Source organism: Pteropus alecto, unplaced genomic scaffold (genome assembly GCF_000325575.1).
Source record: "Pteropus alecto unplaced genomic scaffold, ASM32557v1 scaffold33, whole genome shotgun sequence".
NCBI classification, from domain to species: domain Eukaryota; kingdom Metazoa; phylum Chordata; class Mammalia; order Chiroptera; family Pteropodidae; genus Pteropus; species Pteropus alecto.
Window position 1 is genome coordinate 5,193,213 of NW_006435762.1, and position 21,672 is coordinate 5,214,884.

Consider the following 21,672-nt stretch of genomic DNA (forward strand, 5'->3'; position numbering starts at 1 on the left):
TGTGATGGCTTCCTGTACTCTAAGATGACATATGTTCCCAGTGTTTAAGAGCATAATATTTTACTTACTTCTTTTGCTTAAGTGGCTACTCGATTGCTGCTCTCATAACACATACAAATGGTAGAGCATTCTGTTCATTCTTAATTTGAGATTAGTATCAGGCCTGAGATACTTTAAACTCTTCGGGCATTTTATTTTAGTCCATGGCTGAATGAAATTTTAAAGTTATAAAATGATTAAAATAAAAACAAAAGAACCACTGGTGTGAAGTTACCAGCTTGCAACATTCACACCTTATGAAGGCATCAGAAAGTGTGAATATTGATCGTTTCATTAATTTTCATTTTTCACCATTTTGCTTGGTATTTAAAAACACTTATTAGTTGTGTTTAAAACTTAATGTGCAAACAAATAATTATCACCCTATCTAAAACCTGGCTCTAGGAAATATCCCTAGCAGAATGTATTGAAAGCACAGAGCACACAAACAGCAGACATACACAGTATGTTAGCAAATATTCTTATCAATATTTTAAATTAACTTTTAAACACTCAAGGTAAATTAGGGTGATTTTTTTTTCATTAAAAAGATGTGATTACCACTATATTTATTGGTATATTTCTTCCTAAGTAGTCATAACAATTATTCAATATTTCAAATATCAAAAACAAGAGAAAAATCTAATAAATATAAATAAACATGCCAAAATATACAAACAACTTTGCTGACTAACTTTAAAGGTGTGTTATAAAAGCAATTTATCATTGTAGTAGTTTACATCATTCTAATAACCTGTACTGTTTTTTGATTAGTGCTGTACATACATAAGAAAAAAAGGCATGTGAGAAGTACGAGTAACAAAAAAAAGAAAATTATCCTACACTTTGCTGGATATGAAAGCCTCTTTCCTCTTTTCCGCCTTCAGACTAAGACTTGCTGAGCTTCCCAAGAAGAATGAGCACAAGTAGATTACATAGTGACCTTCATCTGGGCAAGACCACTGACCAGTCAGAATGGATGAGAGGGACAGTTAATACTTGCTGCCTCAAGCATGTTTCAACCCCTCTTTGCATGAGACACTCCAATAATCTCATTTCAATTGTGCTCTGTGGCTTCCTTCTGAAATCTGTCCTCTCACGTTTGTGGTCCCTTCCATTAGGAACCAATCACTACAAACAATTGATCAAGAGGTTGAATATTCTTTCCACATTCTTTGATTTATGCTGATCCCTCAAGGAGCCCACGTTCCTTATAGCCTCTGTTACATGGAAATTTTTGTCCTTCTTGTCCCTTAGCACAGTATTGAAGAACACTGTACCATCTAGCTATTCTACCCTAACTCTGTCATCTACTAGACTCCTGATTATTTCTCTACATTTACTAAGAGTTGGTTTTTTGCTCTATCTCAACGTCATCCTGAATGGATTCAGATATCCAGCTGTAGATGACTCAGCAGTCATCCACTAACATTCTGGCCTCTAACCTTTTTTTTTTTTTAACTGCTCAACCATCAACTTCTCTAATTTAGCAACCCAATCCCATAGAACTTAATCTCTCAGATCTCATACTCCAGCACTACTGCTTGACCAAACCTAGCTTTTCAGTTCTTTCACTCTCTTCTACTCAAACACCTTTGCTTTAACCATCAGTCCCTGAACCTCTACATATTCTCTTAGTCTTGCAGCGTTCTTCTGTCCTGTCCTACCCTGCCCAGACCTACAGTCCACCATTATAACCATTCTCAACATGAGTGACAATAGTTTTGCTCCCTTATCCTTTTCATCGAAACCTCAAGTGTGAATCAATCAAAAGGGTTGGATTCTCAGAAACACATTGTAGAAAATTATATAACTTTGCAGTTTGTTGCCATTATAGATTCCTGTTCCCTCTCCTTAGAGAGGCCCCAAATCCTCTGCCTTAATCCTATTTAGCCCTTGTCTAATTTGTCTCTGTTGCCTGTCCAATCTTCAGTTTCAAGTCTCAAATTCCTAACTACTTCCAACTCAAAAAATCTAAGCGAAGAAGTCTCTCAACTTATCCTCTATCCATAAAAGCTCTTCCTTCCTATCTCAGTGGAATGGGTTTCCATGTGTTCAAATCTAACCTTTCCATCTTTATCCAGGCCCTGATCTTTTCATGCTTCCTTGGGGATCTCATGCCTTTAATCACCTTTTCATTACTTTTTTCTTCCTTCTCTCTATGAGCATTTCCAATATAATCATGCCCAGTGTTCATATTCTTTAAAATAGTCAAAGTAAGCCCATTACTTTTCATTCCCATTGAACTACTGCCCTGTTTTCCTCTTCTTTTCAAAGTAAATTTTTTGGACATCATGCCTACTTCTTCCCTGTCCAATCTCACCTCCGCTTTTGGAAGTTGGCTTTGTTCAGAAAGGCTATGCCTACAAGCACAGTTTTCCCTTGATAACAAGCAATGAAATCAGGTTAGTTTCAGATGATGGTTTATTCTTTCAACAGAGGTCACTGAGATTAGATTGTATGCTCGACCATATAACAAGTACAAAGACTAATTGTACCAATGTGTGAAATTTCAAGGTACAAAGTAGGCTTGCTAAATTATTGTCCACATCTTACACATGGAATATGTGAACATGGTTAGTCCACCTTTTCCGGTCAAAACTATTTCATCCCCAGGCTTGCTAAATGGGAGTGTATCCTGTTCCATTGAGTTGCAGCAAAAATCATTGAAATTGTTCTATCATAGACCTTTAACAGCCAAACAGATTATTTTTCACTTTTAATGCTACCTCTAGAAACTCAGTAACTAGCTATTTACCCCAAGCCTCCAGGTCCATAAGGAGTAACTCCTTAGAATTCTTCATTAATTTAGTTTCATCATTTCCTAATCTGAGAGAGAGTCCTTTCTTAATTGTTCACATTTTTCAGGATTTTTTCCTCTTCCCTGTTTATTACACTTCAGATAGCATCAGGTATGGATGATTCCTCACTGTCTCTTTTTGGTCATAAACTCTTCACTCTCCTCTGTGCTTGCTATATGCCTCTAATCAACAAATATGCTGCTCCAACTGAGCTTGCCATCAGTATTTACACAAAACAAAGACAAAATTAAGTTTAACCGCTTTACCTCTAAATGTGCTCATGTTCCTAAGATGGTAGCACTATGATCCTTAGGAAATACTTTGTTGTTTCTCACTTGCCACCAAGGTGTGAAAATTTTCCTTCCTTCCTTCCTTCCTTCCTTCCTTCCTTCCTTCCTTCCTTCCTTCCTTCCTTCCTTCCTTCTTTCCGTACTTCCCTCCTTTCTTCTTCCCCCTTCCTTCCTTCCTTCCTTTTCCTTCCTTTATCTTTCCTTCCTTTACTTTGGTTTCTCCTCTTTATACTTACTATTACTTATCTGGTTTTGTCCTTTACTTTTCTCACCTAGATTATCACAGATGTAACCTCCTATGTCCTCTAGTCTTTTTCCCTTTCAAATATGCCTCTAAACTAGAGACTTTTGAGTATTTTTGACCATGATCTATGATAAAAAGTATATTTTACCAGGACACACACACACACACACACACACACACACACACAAACTCGAGAACACATAATTAATCTATTTCTCTCTCTTCCCCATCTATATTTCTATTTATAGATATAGATATAGCCAAATACATAACAGAAACAAAATTTTTCACAAAGTAAAACTTACCTTCCAATGTTCCATGAACTCTGATATTTTCTACTGTATCGTATTTCTATTCTATTCTATTCTATTCTATTCTATTCTATTCTATTCTATTCTATTCTATTCTATTCTATTTATTTCAATTAAACACAGTACTGACCACAACACATCAAATTGATTTCACAATCTAGTAATAGGGTATTAACCCAGAGACTGAGCACTATTTTTGCTCTCTATATACCGTAGAATGATACAGAAAAAAACAAAAATCTTACTCTACCATTCTCCACATTAATCTTTGTGGGAGGCCTTCTGTTGCCTACTGGATAATGTTCAAGATTGTGACAAGACATGCATGGTCCCCTGACAACTCTTCCAGCTTCATTTCTTCTCATTCTGTGCTGTGCTTTCTACCCTAGCAACACCTAAACTCCTTCCTATCTTACCCTGAAGTTTTCTCTTTCTGGTTCCCTCATACTCTCTTCCCCCTGGCTGTTTTCTCCTAAAACCAACACTTGAGTCATGGCAAATAAAATATCTACCATAAGAAGAGTATAATTATATTTCAGATGTAACTGAAGAAAGAATAAAGAGATACACTTTGGGTGTTGAAATCTTATACTTCCTTGTAGCTCCTGTTATAACCATAATATTATTGATAAAGTAGTAGCTCCTGTTATAACCGTAATATTATTGATAAAGTAGTAACTACTCAATATTTCTTTCATTGGTTCTCAATTAAATTTTTTTTTTTTGCATTATTATTTTCTTATCCAAGAATATTCCTATTGCCTTCAACACAGATCCCAATGTCCTCTTCCTGGTTTTTAAGACCATCTGGGTCTGCCTTTACTTACCTAACCTTAATTGATGATAATGCTTTCCTCTGACTCACCCATCTCTTTGCTGTCCTTCTTTCATTTCATGCTTCTTCCTCCAGTCCTCCATCCTGTTAGTAATGTTCTTCTCACATATCATTCTCATTTTCCATTCCCTCTAGCCACTCCACTTTTCCCTTAAGCTATTTGCTTTGGAGGTACAGTCAATTCCCTAAATTCACCCCAAATCTTCTCATCATTTTTATGAGTACTTTATGCATTTTTATCTCTTTAATAGAGAATAATAATAGTTCCAAGACCACAGGGCTATTGTGAGGATTAAAGTTGTTAATATAAAGTGATTGCCACAGAGTTCATGCTCATAAATGTGTATCACAAATTCTACCAAACTCTTCCATCTTAAACCTTTGTTCTACATAGCTACAATGAACACTTGATAGATTCCTAATTATCTTACAATTATAGGACTTTTGTCTAAAGCTTGAGTCTAAATTCCTTGAGAATGAAAGCCTGTCATATAATGTGCTCTTACCCCCATGCCACCCAACGAGTGGATAGAAAGCAATGAAAAATTGGTAACTTAATAACTGGTGGCTAATTTATTGATATAACTCATCCCATAAAATTAATTAGTATCATCATCATCATCATAGACCAAAACAAGTACTCCAGAAGTTAGTTATTTCTGGATATAAAATATACTTTGGTGGTGGCACTCAATTATGTATGAATCCAATGTTCTAGGTACTCATAACAATTCATACAAAATAAGGAAACCACACTGAGACAGTGCAATAAAAATCTGTTTCCCTTTTTTATTATCCCCTGCCTAATTGCATCCTATTCTCTGATAGGAACAGAACTGTGTCTCAGGTGAAAACAAAGTCTCTATTTTAGTGAATGTCAAGTGAGGCAACAGAAGAGTTAAATAACTAGATGTTGAAATAAAACTTTTCTCTTAACTTTCTTTTAGATCATCTGTGGTTAAGAGTAACCACAACCTCACTCTGTGTTATATTTGTCTGAATAAATTCGAGTGGATCTCATCTACTCAGTACCTGTACAGTCTATTTGAATATCATACTATTTTTGTTTGAAGGCTGCAATGGGTGGAAGAAAGAGAGGGGGTTGCTGTTTTTAACTTTATTTGGCTTTGTAAACCTTGTAATAAATTTGAAAAATTGGATAGCAGAAGAAATGTTGAGCAATACTATCCAACATTTTGATAAGAATCATCTTTGTGTGTGTGTGTGTGTGGACATTAACATTGAGTAAGATTTCAATGACTGAGTTTTTAAGGGTTTTGATTCACAACAATGTGAACAGAGTTAACTATATTTAAAAATTACACTAACATTTACCGTCATTTGACTCAAACCCATAGCAACCACCTGTAAACTATGAAAATAATCTTCATGAAAATAATATTATTCAGCTTCCTTTGGATTAATAATTCATTTTTTTTGTGAGGGCATTGCTAATAAAACAAATTTAATATATCAGAAATACATGTTAACTAACCACTGACTGGACTTTAATAACAATCTATTTCTTGTGTTAATAGGAAAGTAGTCATTAAGTTAACTTAGTTTTTAAGTGAATATGAGATTAAGTCTAAATTTCCAAAGAATAAATTTTCATGGCAATGACATTTACATTTTTCTTGATGCTTTTTAATAGCTTTAGCATGTTCAGATATTAAGTCTCACAGTTCCTTTTAAAAAGGCACATGTGAGTTAATACCAATTGTAGGTGATTTTAAAGAATGAAGTAATTAGCATCTTCTATGTCAGCAGTTCTCAACTACTAGCTGCTCAATAAAATGACCTAGGAACTTAAAAAGACCAATGCCTCAGGCATGGTCATTGTCTGGAGCCCAGACAATTATATCAGAATTGTGTCAATTAAGTCAATTACATCAAGAATCTATGAGTTTTATAGTATTTTTATATAAAATATAATTCATTTGTAAAGTGATACAGATGATAGAATATAGTTTTATTTATTGAAAATTCTCCTACCTGCCCCTCCCCCACACTTTACCACTATGAGAAAACTCAGTTCCCCTTGAGATAGCCAGTGCCTTCCTTGCAACCCTCAGTTGCCCCACTTTGCCACTCTTCACCGCCTTTTGATTTTCCCCTCATCCATCCTCACAAGCTCTCCTACATTATGGGTGCTGTCTACAAATAAGGGTTGTGGCTCTTTTTTTGCTGTGTCAATGGCTGCTCACATGCAGGGAAGGGAGAGGACTTAACAGAAGTCAGATGAGTTACTTGGTGGGTGTACAATGGCTCCAGGCCATATGGACAAAAAGCCTCAGTATTAAAAGGGGCCCATTAAATTGGGAAATCACCTTAGACAGCCTTTCCATTTCCCATCCTTTTTAAACATAATAGCCTGAAAAGTACCGTGTGCCTTTAACCAATAATCAACTCTCCTACGTGTAGCTTAAAATTTTTCATCTTTTTGTTTCCACTGGGGTCAGGATGATGGCCACTGGAGCTAATTAAATGACACTGAAATATGTAGGAACATTTAGAAAATGTTCACTTGAAGGACACATTTCAGAAAAAAGAAACTTTTAAGATATAAACAATAATAATGCACTAAATTAAAATAATATATAACTGAAAATGAAAATGAAGTCTTGGGACACAGGCAGTAAGACTCTATGCCTTGTCTCTAATCTCTTGCTTCTTGAGGGCAGGGACTAGGTTTTATTTATATTTGTATCCCCTACATCTAGAACTATGTCAGTTTGAAACAGCTGGCAAATGTTAGTGGTTTTAACACACTTTTTTCTTCTAATGGCAAATCCTGCTTTTCTAGAGATTTGTCTTATTTAACTAGTGTCTAATTACTGGGATATATCTAATTGTGTTATTTTATTTTTGAGGTTAAGAGAGGCATTTATTTTGTATCTTCTTGCTATGTAAATTTGCTAGAATTATGAAAATCTTTTATCATTAAATACTTATTAGTTATGGTGTCCCTGGATGGAACAAAGATGACAACAGTCAAGTTATAAACTGAAATGTTTAATTCTGAATGTAAAGAGTTTGATGGTTTATACGTGACAAATAAAATAATTTGAACTATTTCTAGCATAACAATTTGTGTGTTAAAGTGAAAGCTTGTATTTTTATCAAAAGCAGTGAATAGTTCAAAATAGTGTTTGATTTAGATAACTGTTTTTGAAAGGAGGAATAGAGTAAAAGCAATGCATTATTTTGACCCCTTGCTTTGACTGAATTTCAAATATCATTAAAAGAAGAGGATACATTTTTAATGTTAATCAAAGGGGAAAAGGGATACGAATTAAAACAATGATGATAAACACTGAATTGGGCAAAATCCTTTGGGGTGCTAAAGTTTGAAGTTAAATATATACTGTATAGGGAAATGAGAAGTACATTGTACTTGAGAAGTACAATGACAAGTTGTAAAAGTTGAACTCTGAACTTAGAGTTCATCATTATTTTCAACAAGCAATTCTATGTGAAAATACCTTATAGCTGGGCATTAGAATTCATTCATTCTTAACGGCGTTCTAAGTGGTTAAGAAAGTTGTTCAAAGTCACATAGCAATTAGGTACCAGAAGCAACATCAAACACAGATAATCTGATTCCAAATTCGATGCATCATCATACATCACAGCTCTGGACCTACTTGGCCACCTAGGGCTGTGTGAGCTAGATACTACATGGAAATGCTTATTGCTTACTTGCTAGAGGTTGCATTGGCAGGCATTTGTATACCAGTGGCATGGCATAAATCCTTAGTCCCTGGATAAGCAGCATGAACATCATTTGGGAGCTATTTGAAATGAGACATTTTGTGGCCCATCAGAGATCTAACACATGAGAATCTCCATTTTTTACAATATTCCTTTACAATCTTTACACATTTTAAGGTGTGAAAGCAATAGTTTAAGATGTGAAATCAGGGCACCTGAATTCAGTCTCAGCCCTACCAAAAAGTAGATGTGGCACTTTAAATTTTTTGTTTAACATTTTATAGCATCAGTTTCCTTATCTATAAAATGGGAATGATAATATCTGTTTTTGAGGGTTATTGTGATGATATGTTAATAAAAAGGCCTGGACCCCAGCAGGAGTTAAGAAATGCATACTGAATTCATGTGCAAATCCACAGATGTGTAAAAGATAGCTCAGGCCCTCAGGGAATTTGGCAAACTCTTGATTTCTTTATTATGTTGCACTAAGAACTATCTGTGTTAGAATTCTTTTAAGTTAAGCTTTCTGGGATGTCCACATTTTCATGCCCTAGAGATTTGCTACAGAATTATTCTCAGCAGAGCAATTATAGGTGAGGCTGCCCTATAATGAGATATCTTTGCTACTTCATTAAATAAATCCCCTTGGATGGGCTCCAAAATGGACCTGCCTCATACCAAATTCCATTACACTGGAAGTAATCTCATAAGAAGGCCCTCTGCAGGTTCGATCTTCCCAGATACCTAATGTTTACCATAAAGGGAATATGTTCTAGAACAGTGATTCTCACAAGCTGGTTCTCAATCCAATGCTTTACTGATCCAAGGGGAAATTTAAAAAATAAAGACAATTTAGTCGACTTTTTATAAAATTAAAAATAAATCTATTTTTTAAATATCCTTCATTCTGAGACTATGCCCTTTCTATTTTCTTCCTTTTCCATTGGTCTTAAACAACTACATATTTTTATGAAATACCGATGATAATAGATGGTAATTTTGTACTGTTCTTGTGTGACACAAATACAATGTCAATCCTCCTCAACTTAAAAAAAAATTATGGGCCCTTGAACTCCAAAATTTCTAAACCATCGTTATAGAAAAAACTGCTTAAAAGGAAATTCTTTCCTATGAAATTAGTGAGGGGCATTTTATATTAGGGACCGAACTGCAAAGTTTTAATTGGAGGGTGACTGTTCCATGTTGGCGTATTACAGAGTGCCATGCTCCTCAAACTGCGAAGTGCACATCCTGATTCTGCAGGTCTGGCACAGTCCGAAAGTCTGCAATTCCAACGAACTCACAATTAGAGTAGGAAAAGCATAACGGTTAACTTGGTGAACTCTGAATCACATTTCCCTGGTTCAGCTCCGGGCTCGACCACCTCTATCTGTTGACCCTTGAGCAAGTTAGTTAACCTGTCTATGCCATAGTTTTCTCATTAATAACACAAGAATAATAATAATGCCACTTCATAAGCTTGTTATGAGAATAAAATGGAATTATAAATGTAAATATTCCAAGAATGTGAAATACAGTATCTGACCCATAGAAGAACTCCGTAAATGTGAATTATTACTCTAACTTCACAGATCAGTGGCCGGAGTGCCAAGACATTATAAAAAGATTAGCACCTCAAGGGATTCCTACGTGATGAATCTGAAGAATTCAGAGTTCTATTTGTAAGGGATACGCTGTGTTCTAACTTCTTTGGCCTGCTCAGTGGGATCGTTTGAAGCTGTGAAGTTTGAAAGGTGTGTATAGATCTATTCTAATTCAAAGTTGTATGCCTCTTCATTACTAAGATCTTATGAGTAAGGTTGAAATGATAGTATTGTTTAAGTTGCATGCCATGAACTTAGAACTTTTTATAATTTCTTTGAGTGTTTTCCAATAAGTGAAAAGAAAAATCTGTTTAGTATGTTCTCAGACCTTCAAGTTTTCCCACAGGTCTTTACTTTATTAATAATTATTCTTCCTATGAAAGTGCAGCTAGAATGTTTATTAATTTTTTCTTACTTTTTATTGACAGCCAAACAATTTGTTCAAAGTACTGTGTATTGCCTAATATGCAGATACAACTAACTACACGAGGCCATTGTCATATATTTCCTTATAGAGAGCCCAGACTATTTTTATAGTGGGTTAATGAATACTTGTCCTCTAAAAAGTACAGGGAATAGCATCTAGGCATGAAAAATGTGATTTAATATAAATTTGTGTTTTTATCTTCAGCTTATATCCTTTTCTCTACTTGTGTGACTTGTGATGTGAATATAAACACAAGAGCAAATGACGACTGATTTTAATAAAACTTAACAAAGATCGATGAGTTGGTAAGAGCTCAAGACTAATTTTACCTACATAACTGGTTCAACTTTATATGGTAAAAAGAAAGCATAGCAAAATAAGTTTTACCAAGCACATTTAATAAATGCCTCTTGTGTTCTGAAATCCTAAAAGATTAAAGTTGACTGCTCTTTGGAAGCTACACCATTGTCTTCTCAATCATTGCATACCATTGTACCTTAATCATTGTAAAATATTATTGTAAATTTACCTATCTAGTTAGTGACTAGATATTATGAAAATAAAATGAGTTAATATTTTGTCAAGAGCACAGGAAAACTAACATATAAACCTTATATTCCTAATGGGATTATTCAACACATTGGAAGTTATCATGTAAATTAATAAATATTCACAAATCTTCAGAGCCTTTCCTCAGTTTTCACTTTTCTGTTTCTTTTTTTTTGTGGTTTTACCTTTACCTTTTACAGCTGACTTTGTACCGCCCATCTGGAAAACGTTTTATATGCCTCTAAATGCCTCCCAAGTGAAAAGCACTCTAAGGGGAAGTTGCTAGTTATCTTTCAATACTGCTCTACACTTCCTCCTCAGTAATAGGACCAGTGAATGTTAGGACCATCTGCAACAAAGACCATATTTTTCAGCCTCTTTTGTAGGTTCGTGCGATCATGTGATTAAATTTGGGTCAGTGGAGAAAACAAATGAAAATAGTATGTGCAGTTTTTGTGAAGTATGCTTATAAGGACACACTGTGTCTCTATCCTTTCTTTTCCCCCCTTCTGGCTGGTGAAAATGTGAATGTAGTGACACCAACAGAAGCTGCCATTTTGGATCATGAGGTCAAACCTACATCTTGCAGAACAAAATAGAATCTGGCACCTTGATGATCCTACCATCAGAAGGTAGCACTTCTCTACCTGCATTTATGTGAAAGAAAAATAAACTTCTCTCTTGCTTTAGTCACTGTTATTTTGCAGCCAAACCTAATCCTAACTTATACACACTCAAACAATGCATCTATTTTTCAGGTATGATTCTTATCATCATGTCTTAATCTTTATCATCCATCTTATCTTACTCAAAGACATGCTAGGACCTAAGGAAAAGGGAGAGAGATGTGTTAAGTAATACCTGAGAACACTCAGTATTAAAGAAGTTAAATTTCAGAGAAGTTAAATTATAGAGAAGAAAGAGTTAAAGAAATTACAAATCTTTTCTGCTCCCAGTAGCTTTGGTTTATTAAGAGACCTTCTAGGTAAGATTTCGAAGTTAACTCCCAAGATAATAAGACAAAAGCTAGGCCAGATGTCTAAGCTAAGTTTTGGTCTCAAAATAATTACCTTTGTTAATTACCAGTAATTAGTGTCAGCATCCAACACTTTCCTAAAAACTTGAGGTAGGGTGGGTGAGAGAGAGAGAACACACGCATTTTCCAGTACAATTACGCCTTGGGGTCATTAAAACTTGATTTAAGTTTTATAATTTTGAACATTGGGTTTTATGGAAAAACTGTATATTTTCTTCTAGTTAATGTAGATATCTTTTCCTTCTACCTAGGCTTAATTTGAAGTTTATATCTTTTCTTATTTTATGCCTCTCTTTTTTCATTGCCAAAATGATTATTTTTCTTTATTTGTAAAATTACACTTTTAACCCTGCCCCCCTTACCCCCAAAAATCTTCAGCTGAAATGGCCCTAGCAGAAGTGCCCAGGCTTCTTCCTGGAGTCTTTCAGCCAGAGGCTTCTGGTCTTTAGTTAAAAAAACATAAAACAGCAGAGAGTTCTCAGTGGTTTGTAGATAAGTTGATATTTTTGGCACTTTTTACATAGTTCAGAAGTTTACATAGTGCGTCACTCTTCCCTTCTTTGTGTAGTGACCCTTTATGAAGACAGAAATATTTATAAATGCATCTATTTGTGCTCTGCCTAATTATTTCATGTCCCTTTGGGCCTCCCTTTTTGTGCTTAGAGTTTCTTTTTCAATATTTAGAGGTGCTATTGTCTGGTACTGTCCGTTAATAATTAATTGTAGATGTAGTCATTTTAACCTACAAGTAACAGTGGAAATAATACTTTACTCCCTAAATCTCCATCGCAAACATCTCACATTTGACTCCTGCCATGCTCCTGGTTCTACAGTGGATCAATCACTTTTCCTTTGTGACATCTCTATTTAACTGTTTACTGGTCTGCTTCCCCCACCAAACTGCTAGAGGGAAGGAACCATGTCTTTACTCATATTTTTTTATATCTCCAGTGGCCACCAGACATATATAGCATACATTGACTTTTTTTGTAATTAATGAAATATGAAGTTACCCACATTGCCAGGCCAATGGGACTTCTACTTACATACTTCGATCCTTTCATAGGTTCAGTGAGTCAGTAGATGAAGCAATTTTTCCTACTACCTATTTTGTGTTTTAGTGGTAATTCTCAAATTTATTTTAGTCCATGGTCTGTTTCTTTATATCAAGATATTGACCAACTTACTTGCTCGTAGAGAGAAAAATGATTATTCACACAGATCAGCAGACTGAGAAGGAAAGCAAAGGTTGATGATAAAATAAAAAGGTGTTATTTTGTTTTTAATATATATCATGTATATATTATCAACCCATGCTAAAAATTAAAGATGGTTATATTTAATCATGAAGACTACATATCAAAAATGCACAATTTGTATACTCATTAACTGCCTATTTCTAGAGAATCTGTATTTCTAGCCACCACCACTGTACTAAAACTTTATGGGTTTTGTAGGTATACATCTACATTACAAAACCAATAGCACGTTTATATGTTATCACTCACTTTAAGGTTTGTTAATAGAGAAAAAGCATGTTGTATGCTTTTGGAGTGCTTTCTATATGTTGGGTGCACACAGGCATTTTAATTTGCAGGCATATATTATTTGCTTTGTGTAAATTGGGTACCACATTATCCTCATATCATTCAGTGTTTTCACCCTATGATCACTATTCATTACCATATGATCAGAGCTGCTCAATTTAATTACAACTTTTCATTTCAGTTTCCCTTCACCATATCTATATATTTTTTAATCCCATACCTCCAGTGCTGTTCTGAACTGTCCTGCCGCCACAGCATATTTCTTTTGTCTGTAGCAAGAGCTGGCATCCTTTAAGGCTACTTGAAGCCATTTGTCAATCTGAGGCAGAAAGCTGAAATTAGGTACATGCAAAGGGTCTACTATTTCAGCTGCTCGGCACGTTGGCCGAATTCCAGGGGATATGAAGGGCTCCACAAACTCATAGCTCACATCCTCTTCATCAATGTAGACCAACTTCACCTCCACATCCATGATGTTCTTTAAGGGGATGTGAGGCAAAGGCAGGTTGAGCAAAGGGCTGTCAATTTCCATGATCTTTGCTTCCTTCTTTCCAGCTGGCTTTTCTTCGCCTTCTGCCTTCCTTTTAAAGGCCAATTTCTCTAAATCGTTACTTTGTTTTTCTTTGATGCTCTTTGCCATTTTTAGTCTTTCAACTGGGTTTTCTACCTGTTTGTCTCCACAGCTTTTCTTAATCTCCTGTGGCATTTCCAAGATGCTGGATGGGTTTGCTAAGGTGGACATTTTCTTGCTTGTGTTTATCTTTGGAACAAGCTGATCAGGATAGACCCTATTTACTGTGTTCTCCACACTCCTACTACTTCCTGAATCCATTGATTCCCCCATGAAACTCCTATAAGGGTGAGAAGAAGGAAAATAATTAAAACTATAGTTTAAAGTTTCAGTGATTTAAGACTATAGTCAAATTCACTTCAAGCACTGTTTTGTTCATTATAGATATTTATCATGATAAAGTAAAACTGTATGTGCATCATCTGCTGCTCTTTCAATAAGGAAGTATATGTTTCATTCTCAACACTCATCAAGAATTTGTTGAAAACACATTTAGACAATATCTTAAAAATAATCATCTATAGTTGAACAACGTTGAATGAACATTTTTATGGGGAGCCCAGACTCATTGAATAGGAAAACCTTATAGTCACTGAGGACAAAAAAAGACAAAAAAAAATCCATTTTGATATTAATTTCCTGAAAGAGGCAGGTGGTCTAGAACTCATTATAAAATATACTGCTAACCTGTATAATAGACTTGGGAGTCTAAAGAAACCACAGCTGCTTCCTCTGAAAATCTTCCAAAATGTTGTGAGCACAATGTTTCCTTGATTTGTTTCTTCTATTAGTAATAAAAAAATCTCAAGTTTAAACTACTTTAAGATAACTATTATTTAGAACTGACTTGAAAGCAGAACAACATAACCTTCAACCTCTCATTAATGCGGAGCCAAATATTAATCTTGGGTCTATTGTATGAATATTTTTGTAGCAATGATAGCAATATAGTATATTATATGAAAACAAAGCATTTTCTTAAATCACTAATGTTCAAAAAATATAATGAGCAGTCTTTTGATGCAAAGGTTATCTGCTTCTAGATAAGTTTCAAAATATAAAATGTCCTAAGACCTAATAATTATGTAATATGGTTGGTTCCTACTTTTTTAAAAGGCTTTTGCACATCATATTCTGTCCTGGAATTAACTCTGTAGAGTAAATAAGAATAAAGACCACATTTTTCAAAGAAACTAAGGGAGAGAGAGGTTAAGTTGCTTATCCAGGTCATGATGTTGGTCACCAGCAGAACCTGGACTTCTATTTCCACCCTGAGACCTCCACTCTAAAACCTCCTAGCCTGGGGTACTTCTTTCCTTTATAGAATGTTGTTCTTTAGGATAGCTAATTGCAGACTTACATCAGAATGCAAAGAGAAGAGAAAATGCAAAAAAGAAGGGCTGAATATGATAATAAGATAAGAATTGGAAAAGATCTAATATTCTTGCTTCTTGTCATCTACACAAGGACATTATCTGACACCAGATAGTCTAGAGTAGCTTCTCAAGACTTATGATATTGTTAATGTTGTTGATTATTTTCATATTTGTATGCTGGAAAGACAGAGGTTTGCCTAAAGAAAACATTTGAAACACCCTGAATTTTGACCCAATAATTCTTTTTTTCTTTCTTTTTATTTTTCAGTTACAGTTGACATTCAATATTATATTAGTTTTAGGTGTACAGCATAGTGATTAGACATTTATGTAATTTATGAAGTGATCCCCCTGGATAAGTCTAGTATCCATTTGGCTCCACACATAGTTCTTTAAATATTATTGACTATATTCCCTATGTTGTAATTTACATCCCTGTGACTATTTTGTAACTGCCAATTTGCATTTCCTAATCTCTTCACCTTTTTCACATAGCCCTATAACCCCTCTCCCATCTGGCAACCTTTATTTTGTTCTCTGTGTCTATGAGTCTGTTTCTGTTTTGTTTATTCTTTTTTTTTTTTTTACATTCTCTATATAAGTGAGATCATATGGTATTAGTCTTTCTCTGCAAGGGAAACAAAAGAAAAAAATAAACAAATGGGACTACATCAAACTAAAAAGTTTTTGCACAGCAAAGGAAACAATCAACAAAATGAAATGACAACCTATTGAATGGGAGAAGATATTTGCCAATGGTATATCCAATAAGGGGTTAATATCCAAAATTTATAAAGAACTCATACAACTTAACACCAAAAAACCCACAAACAATCCAATTAAAATATAGGCAGAGGTGCGAATAGACATTTCTCCAAAGAGGACATACAATGGCCAACAGACATATGAAAAGATGCTCAGAGGAAATGCAAATTAAAACCACAAAAAGATATTGCCTCATACCTGTCAGGATGGCCATCTTCAATAAACCCAACGAACAACAGGTGTTGGCAAAGATGTGGAGAAAAGAGAACCCTTATGCACTGTAGGTGGAATTGCAAAATGGTGCAGCCGCTGTAGAAAACAGTATGGACATTCCTCAAAAAATTAAAAATGGAACTACTTTAGACCCAGCAATTCCACTTCTGGGCATTTATCTGAAGAAATCCAAAACACTAATTCAAAAAAATATATATTCATCCCTATCTTCATTGCAGTATTATTTACAAGATATGGAAACAACCTAAAGGTCCACCAATAGATGACTGGATAAAAAGGATGTGGTATGTATATATGATGGAATATTATCTGGCCATAAAAATGAAATCATAACATTTGCAACAGCATGGATGGACCCAAAGGGTATTATACTAAGTGACATACGTCAGAACAATGATTCTTAAAGACAGAAAAGTAAGAAAGAAAACTGTACATATGGCTCTAGCCTTTGAGCCACTTTCCTGATTCATATCATTAGGAAAGGTTTAGGTCAAATGTGGACATACCAAAAAATCTACTATAATGATCTATATTATCTTATGAGAAAGTGTGAATTCCAATAATTCTAACAACAACTATCTTGGATGTTAATCTGCAAAAGTTTAATACTAGAATAATATTTTCCCAGGGATTTATACTGACATATTAGAGCTGTGTTTCTATGGGGGGACAATACCTAAAATAATAAAATTTTAGGCAGTCTGTGTTATGCTTGATCATGAAGGAGATCACCATGGCTGAGAATCATAGGTTCCATCCACACAATTTTACTTTGAGTAAGGCCCTGTTTTCTTTCCTCTCTTGGAACCATTGCTGGCATCCAACATATCTTTTGGACCATTAATATGGCTAGTCCGAGTGATGTGGAGAAAGCTGTCTTGGCCATCACTCAATCTTATGTTTGTTCTTGTGGCACATGCGATTTAAGTTGAGTTAGCTTCAATCTGTGAATTAAGACCTCTTTTGGATGGACACTCAGGAATTACATCTATATCAACGTTTTTCAGTAGCAGAGATACAGAAATGAAAGTAGCACAACTCCAACACATCATGCATGCACTGTATGGTTTCTTAAGTAAAATTTTGAGTAAAATTTATAGAACATCGTGTGCTAAGTTCCAAATAAAGCTTGATTCTGATGAATACTATAGAAATTACATATATGCTCCCCTCTTGGTTCAATGCTATGTGTGAAGCAAAAGAAATGTGAAGCTCTTGAAACTTTTTTAAAGCTCAAAATATCTGATTTTAAGGATCGCTGACTCATATTCATTCTTATAATAGACTGTAAAAATATAAACAGGAAATGCTGATGGGTGAGCTATTCCAAATTTTTCATGGTATCACCCAGGTAACCTTTCTAAATTCTCTACTTCAAGCATCAGTGGCTAAAATATGTCAGAATGTCTGTAGTTGGTTGTAGTTAGTAACATTTTTAGCATCTACAGCAGCATGACCTATCTCTTCTGCATTTATTTTACATTTCTTGAACACATATAAATGTATGAGCTTATCTTTATAACTACTGCTTTTGGAAGGTAATTCTCTCTCTCTCTCTCTCTCTCTCTCTCATCTCTCTCTCTCTCTCTCTCTCCCTCCCTCTCCACCACCCCTCTCCCTCCCCACCTCCTTCTTGTCTTCTGCTTACTTTTCCTTCACACTCTCCCACACCAGTCTTCCCCCCAGCTGTCCCCCATCCCTACCTGCATTATTTTTTCTTTGCAAGAAAGAAGGTTTTATTGTTTTTATGAAACAGGTGTCTGAGTATTTCTGCATTGGCCCTTAAACTTCTCTATAGAAATAATAATTTGGTCTTCAGTGCAGTTTTGTGCAAGAAATAATAATGGGAAGGGGGAGAGAAGTGTACATATAGTTCATTGAGCATTTAGAGGGAATGAATTTGTAAGTAGTTTTTTACTTCAAACATCTGAAATATCAATTATTCCAAATTTATCCAAGAAAAAATAATGTAGGTCCCCTCAATAAATCCAGAACAAATATTCTGTCTATAAGTGGCCTAAATGTTCAGGCTGAAAAACCATGGCCAAACCCAACTACTATTTTTCAATGTTGGTTACAAATCAAGTGATTTCAGCTTCAGATTTAGAGCCTGTTCTTTATAAAAATTGTTGAATGTCTACAGAAGAGTTATGGAACTGCTTACTTATAGCTTTTTAAAAAAATTATAAAACTTCATTTAAATAATCTGGAATTCAAGGCCTTTCACCACCTAGTCCAATGTGTATTTCCAGACTTATTTAGCACTCTTTCTGTAAACAACTCTGAAGTCCATTTGAAATTCTTGTTACTTCCAAAAGATATCCGTTTTCAGTCTGCCTACTAACAATTCTCCATCTTCCTATTCCCACCTCATTCTACCTGTCCAAACTTAGCCAGAAGTTATCCATCTCTCCCTCCTCAGAATACCAATGGCATTTATAGCACTTATTTTGTACACTGCAGTTATGTGCGAATGACTTATTTCTTCCAACAAACTCCCTAAAGCAGAAATACGCTTTACTTATCTTTACATTAGTTTAGTGGTTTGCATAGAGTAGGCATTCAATAAATGTTGATCAGTATGGATGCTGTGGATCAAAGGCTAATTTATACATTTTAAGAAAAACAAAATTGATTTTTCTAAAGGTATGGCCTATAAATTTGTAAAAGTTGTTTCTCAGGTGTTTTGCTAGATTTTTTTATTTGTTTTAAATTTGATCCTGGATAAAGTACATTTTCTTCTTTGATAATTCAAATGAATCATGTATCAACTAGATTTAAACTGTCAACCTCTTCATTTTTTTAATAGTCAAGTTGATTAACATGACATTAGTCAGTGTTCCTGAGGCTCTGAGTTACATTTTAATCATTACTTCAATATAAATACTTTTAGAGAAAACTATTAGACAGTATTCACTGATAACATTCTGTAAAAATGTCCCTTCTTTAATTTAGAAGACAGCACTATAAAATTGATTTTCTATAGAGAAAAAAGATCTCCGGCAAATATTGATATGAAACATTAGAATAATCTCTAAGGTTTTATAATAAATACAGGTACAAGAAAAAAAGAGAGGTTAATGTTCAGTAATTTCCAGGAGGTAACCATTTAAAATTTATTCGGTAGATTTTCAGCACATTTATTTTTTTCGTCAAATATTCCATCAAGCATTTTGTTCTATGTGGGTGTTTCCATTGCTTCATAGATACAATCAGTGGTCTACCTGACTATTAGTACCACAAATTATTTATTAGAATTTCAATTGAAATAGGCAGCTCAAACATGGGGAAATTTAGAAAAAGAGAATACTTAAAAAATGTGCTCTCTGAAACATTCAACATTACAGTTGCTATGGTTTTCTTTCTTAAAAAAAAAAAAGGATCTAATTTTAACTTGCTGTTAAATGTAACCAGAGAGACATTATAAAGAAAAAAGATCTTGCTTGTTAGTCTACTAGTACACCTTGATATTTTTAAAAACACACTACAAAATATTTTTTCAGTCCAATAATTATTTATTGAACACCTGCTATGAGCAATGTAAAGTGCTAGGTATTATGAAGGAAACTAAAGATGGCCAAGACAGTGTCTTGGCAATCTTGGGTTCATAGTTGGGGGCAGAGGTGAAGGATGAGGAAGGGTTGTATAGATAAATAACTTCAGATAGAGAAGACACTCTCTTACTAGACTGTAAACTGCTGGAGAAGCAGAAATGTGTCACAATCCTTTTTCTGTACTGATGTCTAGTTCTTTCAGAGCTTGGAACGTAACAGACCCTCAGTGCACATTTGGTTTTGAATATGTGGCTGAGGTGAGTACTGTGGTAGCAATAATGGACGTGCTCCTGTGAGAACATGGGACTGATGCAGTTTCAGGAGATCTGCTTTTGAGAAGAGGCAGACTGAGAGGTGTCCCCATATAGGCAATTTTTCTTCTTTTTCATCCAAGTATCTAAAAGGTACTATTATCAGAAGGGAGAGTGAATTTGGCCTCACAATGCTCATTAAGAAATATAAAATTAAACATATCATGCAGTATTATATGAAAAACAACAACGAACAGGTACTCCCAGTTTAAAAAGTTATCTCACTGGATTATTTCATTCGTTTCTTAGAACAATGCTTCTGCATAAATCTCATTACCCTCATTTTATTAATGAGGAAACCAAGAGATGAACAACTTGAAGGTGATCACCAAGAGAACTTACCAGACCTAAAACTCGAACCCAGGACATTTAATGTCAAATTACATACCTTTCAGACCATAGGATAATAAATTCCTCTGAACTGTATCAACATTGATTGGTGATTAATCTACTTTCCCCACCTTAAATTTTAAAAATTAATTTAATAACCAGACATCTAACTTTACTGCTGTTTTACTGGGTGGGGCTCCTCTTAAAATGATAACAAAATGAACTGGCAACTTATGGTTAGCAAGTACATAAACTAAATTTGTTGAGAAAGGCATTAGGTTTTAGGTGTTTTCATTAGATCTGTAGTTGCAAGTGTAAATATGGCCCTGTTATATTCCAGCAGTAATTAAAATCAGCAAAAAGTGATGTGGACATTAAACTTCCACATGAGCAGATTCCAGGGATTTCAAACTTGAAATTGCCAAACCATTTGCTGATCACTGAGCCACCAAATGGAAATAATGGCTTCAAAGCGGCTCTAACTATACTTCTTCATACCTAGTACACTGTGAACATTTGGCACGTCTCCTCAGAGAAAGTGTTAGAAAGGAGGCTCCATCACAGTATCATGTAGTAGAAAGAGCATTCTGTTTGGAGTTTCAAGAAAGATTTGAATTATGTAATGGCACATAAAGTAAGGGAAGAGGTGAGCAGCCTCCTTAAACATTCCTCTGCTCTTCAAAAGCTAAACTCTTTAATCTGGACCTCATCTCTCCATCCTCCCAACGACTGTACTCCTGCAATAGTGACCTTTCCATATCACCTCTTCCTCTCTTGCCTAATACTGTTATAGCACACACTGATCCGACAACATTTTTTTTTAAGAAAAAGAAACAAACACCACTGCCTCTACTTCTCTTTCCTGTTGCTATCCCAAGTCACTGTTCTCTCCACTGCAAAATGACTGAAAATATTTTTTTATATTCTCTCTCTCCACTTTTTCTTCACACATTCTCTTTCCAATTCACTCTCTTCAGGCTTCGGTCCCTACCATTCACTCCATTATGCCTGCTGGTATATATAGGTCATCAACGACTTTCATGTTGACACCCCTAGGTTCTCACCTGCCAGACCTCTTCGCAGCAATCTTCACAAGTCACACTCTCTTTAGTGGAACACTTTCTTCTCACCTTC

At 34.9% G+C, this 21,672-nt stretch overlaps 2 protein-coding genes across 7 annotated transcripts in view; one reads left to right on the plus strand and one right to left on the minus strand.

The window, feature by feature from the left end:
* SPATA16 (spermatogenesis associated 16) overlaps positions 1-21,672 on the minus strand; it is a 223,248-nt gene that overhangs the window by 184,476 nt on the left and 17,100 nt on the right. For 2 of the 3 annotated variants that reach the window (XM_015588523.2, XM_006910842.3), the window contains exon 2: positions 13,618-14,248. In XM_015588523.2, the coding sequence (XP_015444009.1) occupies positions 13,618-14,241 (624 nt within the window). In that variant the 5' untranslated portion in view covers positions 14,242-14,248. Of the gene's footprint in view, positions 1-13,617; positions 14,249-16,307; positions 16,419-21,672 lie in introns of all 3 variants that reach the window. The other variant, XM_015588522.2, reaches the window with a different exon arrangement.
* The window catches only part of NLGN1 (neuroligin 1), a 957,767-nt gene continuing 945,223 nt past the window's right edge, over positions 9,129-21,672 (plus strand). Inside the window, exon 1 of one of the 4 annotated variants that reach the window (XR_003046029.1) lies at positions 9,129-9,990. The gene's annotated coding sequence lies outside the window, so the exon portion shown is untranslated. The remainder of the gene's footprint in view (positions 9,991-21,672) is intronic. The other 3 variants (XR_003046028.1, XR_003046030.1, XM_025046070.1) reach the window with 3 other exon arrangements.